This window comes from Mizuhopecten yessoensis, unplaced genomic scaffold, assembly GCF_002113885.1.
Source record: "Mizuhopecten yessoensis strain PY_sf001 unplaced genomic scaffold, ASM211388v2 scaffold7695, whole genome shotgun sequence".
Taxonomy (NCBI): Eukaryota; Metazoa; Mollusca; class Bivalvia; order Pectinida; family Pectinidae; genus Mizuhopecten; species Mizuhopecten yessoensis.
The window spans coordinates 399,423-405,306 of NW_018407176.1; the positions used below are offsets into that span (position 1 = coordinate 399,423).

The following is a 5,884-nucleotide window of genomic DNA, read 5'->3' on the forward strand; positions in this document are numbered from 1 at the left end:
CTGTAGTAGTCTATTACTTATCATTGCCTGTAGTAGTCTATTACTTATCATTGCCTGTAGTAGTCTATTACTTATCATTGTCTGTAGTAGTCTATTACTTATCATTGTCTGTAGTAGTTTATTACTTATCATTATCTGTAGTAGTCTAATACTTATCATTATCTGTAGTAGTCTATTACTTATCATTATCTGCAGTAGTCTATATCTTATCATTGTATGTAGTAGTCTATTACTTATCATTGAATGTAGTAGTCTATTACTTATCATTGAATGTAGTAGTCTATTACTTATCATTGCCTGTAGTAGTCTATTACTTAAAATTGCCTGTAGTAGTCTATTTCTTATCATTATCTGTAGTAGTCTATTACTTATGATTGTCTGTAGTAGTCTATATCTTATCATTGTCTGTAGTAGTCTATATCTTGTAGTAGTCTATTACTTATCATTGAATGTAGTAGTCTATTACTTATCATTATTTGTAGTAGTCTATTACTTATCATTATCTGTATTAGTCTATTACTTATCATTATCTGTATTAGTCTATTTCTTATCAATATCTGTAGTAGTCTATAACTTATCATTATCTGTAGTAGTCTAATACTTATCATTATCTGTAGTAGTCTTTTACTTATCATTATCTGTAGTAGTCTTTTACTTATCATTATCTGTAGTAGTCTAATACTTATCATTATCTGTAGTAGTCTTTTACTTATCAATATCTGTAGTAGTCTATAACTTATCATTATCTGTAGTAGTCTAATACTTATCATTATCTGTAGTAGTCTATTACTTATCATTATCTGTAGTAGTCTATTTCTTATCAATATCTGTAGTAGTCTATTACTTATCATTGTCTGTAGTAGTCTATATCTTATCATTATTTGTAGTAGTCTATTACTTATCATTATTTGTAGTAGTCTATTACTTATCATTGTTTGTAGTAGTCTATTACTTATCATTGTCTGTAGTAGTCTTTTACTTATCATTGTCTATAGTAGTCTATTACTTATCATTATCTGCAGTAGTCTATATCTTATCATTGTATGTAGTAGTCTATTACTTATCATTGTCTGTAGTAGTCTATTACTTATCATTGTCTGTAGTAGTCTATTACTTATCATTGTCTGTAGTTGCCTATTACTTATCATTGCCTGTAGTAGTCTATTACTTATCATTGCCTGTAGTAGTCTATTACTTATCATTGTCTGTAGTAGTCTATTACTTATCATTGTCTGTAGTAGTCTATTACTTATCATTGTCTGTAGTAGTCTATTACTTATCATTGTCTGTAGTAGTCTATTACTTATCATTGTCTGTAGTAGTCTATTACTTGTCATTGTCTGTAGTAGTCTATAAGTGATTATCATAAAAAACAGAGTACTTACCTTTTGAGTTGTTTGAGCTGGAACATTGTCCTATAAAATAATAGAGACATAATGACCAGCCTTATAACAATATTGTACAAGCAACCCAAAATCATCCTGCATATGTTTTCAAAATGATTGATTTGAGAAGAAAAAATATATTAGTATAACATTCCTGAAACATAAACTTATTTAAGTGTTTTAAAAGTTGAGCCCCTATTGGGCTCCATATTTCTGACTTTCCATGATATATTCAGTCACATCACCATCAAGCATTATACCACCATTGTAGTATTTGGGATGTATTTCTAGACAACTGTTTTGTAGGATTCATTACAGGAACATTATAGTGTAGGGTTCTATAACAATGTAGTGTTAGATCCACTACACAACGTTAAGAGTCTGATTTGTGAGATTTAGGTTCTTATTCCCTATTTGCTGTAATAACTTTAGCAGGAAGATTTTTACGATGTCCATACAATTACAAGGGAGAACGAGATCCGATGTCTGCTAGTAGTGTGTTCAATGAAGTCCTGCATACTCCAGGTGATGATTCTTAAATGGAATTCACAAGTCCAGCCTTAAGGGTAATCGAAAAATCAAAAGATGCGATGATCAGACAACATAAAATGTTTCGGCAAATGTAATTCAGTTTTGGCCAACTAGGTGGGTCACCATCAGAACCAGAGAATTTTACAAAACTCCCTATTGGACATTTTCTGAGGTTAGTGGCTTCACAAGACACTGGGTTGGAGCTGATATCTCATGACTAATTCACTAGACACTGGGTTGGATCTGATATCTCAAGACTTCACTAGACACTGGGTTGGAGCTGATATCTCATGACTTCACTAGACACTGGGTTGGAGCTGATATCTCACGACTTCACTAGACACTGGGTTGGAGCTGATCTCTCACGACTTCACTAGACACTGGGTTGGAGCCTATTAGTGATCATTATCTGTAGCAGTCTATAAGTGATCATTATCTGTAGTAGTCTATTAGTGATCATTACCTGTAGTAGTCTATTAGTAACCATTACCTGTAGTAGTCTATTAGTAATCATTACCTGTAGTGGTCTATTAGTGATAATTACCTGTAGTAGTCTATTAGTGATCATTATCTGTAGCAGTCTATAAGTGATCATTACCTGTAGTAGTCTATTAGTAATCATTACCTGTAGTAGTCTATTAGTGATCATTATCTGTAGTAGTCTATTAGTGATCATTACCTGTAGTGGTCTATTAGTGATCATTATCTGTAGTAGTCTATTAGTGATCATTATCTGTAGTAGTCTATTAGTAATCATTACCTGTAGTGGTCTATTAGTAATCATTACCTGTAGTGGTCTATTAGTAATCATTATCTGTAGTAGTCTATTAGTGATCATTATCTGCAGTAGTCTATTAGTGATCATTACCTGTAGTAGTCAATTAGTAATCATTACCTGTAGTAGTCTATTAGTGATCATTATCTGTAGTAGTCTATTAGTGATCATTACCTGTAGTAGTCTATTAGTAACCATTACCTGTAGTAGTCTATTAGTAATCATTACCTGTAGTGGTCTATTAGTAATCATTACCTGTAGTAGTCTATTACTACTATAAGGTTGAACAGAGTTTATAGTCGTCCAACCAGGTATGTTTCTGGCAAAATATCATTACCCTGGACATTTTGGTTATACAGAACAAGTCATTTAAAGATTTAAACATATATTGACCACTGTGACCTTGCATATTGGCGAAGGTCATTCATTTGAAAAAACCTGGTAGTCCTTAATCCCAGCATGTTAATGGCCAAATATCATCATCCTTAGCCTTTTGCTTATTGAGAAGAGGTCGTTAATAATGGTTTTAAACATATTTGACCCATGTGACCTTTAATATATGTCGAGGTCATTCGTTTGAATAGACTTGGTAGTCCTTCATCCTAGCATCATACTGGCCAAACAGCATCATCCTAGGACTTTTGGTTATTGAAAAGATGTTGTTTAAAGGTTTTAAACCTATTTGACCATTGTGACCTTGAGTAATTGTCAAGGTCATTCATTTGATTAAACTTGGTAGCGCTTCATCCCAGCATGCTACAGGCCAAATATTATAACCCTCAGCCTCTTGGTTATTGATAAGAAGTAGTTTTAAAGGTTTTAAACATATTTGACCCCTGTGACCTTGAAAATGGGTGAAGGTCATTTGTTTGAACAAACTTGGTAGCCCTTCATCCCAGCATGCTAAAGGCCAAATATCATAACCCTTCAGGCCTCTTGGTAGTTCAGAAGAAGTTGTTTAAAGATTTCAAACATATTTGACCCCTGTAACCTTCAGGCCAGGTGAGCTAATTAAAAAGCTTCACTCCACTAGCCAGCATATTGCAAGGTTCTTTTTTCTTATCAACTGGCCATACAGATTGTAAATTTATCACAGATATCCCATTTTTCAACAGGCAACTCTTCATATGATTCTCATTAAACACACCAAATCCCAAAAGATTCTATCAAAACTTTGAGACAGACCAACAGAGGGATAGCATGGATAATGTGACATGCTCCACATGTGGAGGGCATAGCAAAAGAAGGGATCAATGTCATGATTTGGGCTACTCTTATGTTATTAAGAAGCTATTGTCTACAGAAAGTTTAAGAAACAGTTAAGTAAAGATAATACATTATTTTGTTTCCCAATATACATACGTCTTGTACTTCTTTCAAAATGATGGTTTCTGTGCGACTGACGGATGCCTGTTTGTGGTAATCTATAAGCTTGGTGATGGAGGGAAACTTAACAACCCATAAAAAGAACTTGCCAGATCCGTCACGTAAGATTTTGAAGTGCTGTACGTCCTTGTTAAATCTGAAATAAAGCAAAATTTATATATTTTTATAAAGAATTCAGGTCTAAATTCTGTTTTTAATTACAAATACATTGAATAAATCAAATCAATACATATACTCAAACACGGTACAGAGTAACAAGTTACGGTACTGTTAGTGAATTCCACACATGATATGCTCATACTCCTTTTCTCAATCAACCATCAAAACTGAATAGTATTGCATCCCTTTGCCCATTTTCTAATTTAGAAAAAAAGATATATTGCCTCAGGGTTTTGCTTATCTATTTTTGCTATGAGGCTGCCTGCTCTGTAGTTTTGGAGGAGATTCTCCAGGAACGCTAGTCACTTCTTTTGTGTAATTTTTATCCCCATGGACTAAGGATGTTACAACCACAATAAACCTGTTGAGTAGTCCAGAGATATAATTTAAAGCTACTCATTCAATATGACCCCTTTGACCCCGTCCCCTGGAGGTATTTATAAACATGGACTAAGCATGCTATCACTACAATTTGATTGAAATCTACCGATAGGTTAAGAAGGAAACATTATCAGTAACCAAGTTGACCCCTTTTACCCGACCGTTCAACCCCCCCCCCCCCCCCCAGATAGGTCTCTGGATCCGCCACTGTACAAACAAAAGCAACATGTGAAATGGACCCTTTGGGGCTGTTACATATATGTATGTGAAAAATGTTTCAGTTCGTAGAGATCATTTTTACTTGTGATGTTGAGTAACTGGCAGTATTACATGATACATTTGTACTTAGAAGAATAAAATCACACACGATGTCTCCTAGTCGCAATATATTTTTAGTAAATATAAATAGGAATACATATCTTAACGTGTTGTAGGTTGCTGAACTGTTATTGGTTTTTTGAGTATCAATTTTTGATGCAGTGCAACTAGATAACATAATGAACCTGTTAAACGTTTTAGCCCCTAATAAATGAAAATATGGTTTACACTCCATATATAGTGCATAAACATTATAATAGTCAACAACCTGTCTCAAAAAACTTGTTCAAAAACTTAAACCTGAAGTGGGATGCTGACAGGGCTACATTCAATGTATTAGCCCTCCTCCAATTCTTCGAATAGTTTAACTAACAAAGTTCACAAGATATACTTTTTGTTGAAAACATGATATTAACAGAAATGTGCTATTAAACAACATGGCATTAAGTGGAGTGTACTTGGGTTACCTGATGGACAGAGAAAAATCTCCGGGTGAACTTTCACTGTCCCTTAAAAGAAAATTTCCATCAGGATAATGATCTTTCAACAGTATTTCTTCTGCTTTCTTTCTTGAAATTTTCCCTTTATACCACCTATTAAAACAAACAAAAGAAGTTTAACCAAGAGAACGGAAACACAACACAACACAACACAGAGAAAACAGATTGTGAGATTTCAACAGCAATGGCAATAATATCTCAGTGAAAGATTAATTATTCCTATGTATGTCAAGTCCATACTTCAAGTGGAATAAAATCTTCCACTGCTTTGGCTGAAATTCTCAACACTGGAATGTGTCTGCGTATAGACTGGCATCATCACGCTACTCCATTAAAGACACATGTTTGTGATGTAGTATCATTATGGATGTTTGTGATGTAGTATCATTATAGATGTATGTGATGTAGTATCATTATAGATGTTTGTGATGTAGTATCATTATAGATGT

At 33.8% G+C, this 5,884-nt stretch overlaps 1 protein-coding gene across 1 annotated transcript in view; it reads right to left on the minus strand.

The window, feature by feature from the left end:
• The window catches only part of LOC110454153 (growth factor receptor-bound protein 2-like), a 32,637-nt gene that overhangs the window by 12,912 nt on the left and 13,841 nt on the right, over positions 1-5,884 (minus strand). Inside the window, exons 3-5 of the mRNA XM_021503529.1 lie at positions 5,403-5,528; positions 4,054-4,213; positions 1,386-1,415 (exon numbers count right to left, since the gene is read on the minus strand). Coding sequence (XP_021359204.1) covers positions 1,386-1,415; positions 4,054-4,213; positions 5,403-5,528 — 316 coding nt within the window. The remainder of the gene's footprint in view (positions 1-1,385; positions 1,416-4,053; positions 4,214-5,402; positions 5,529-5,884) is intronic.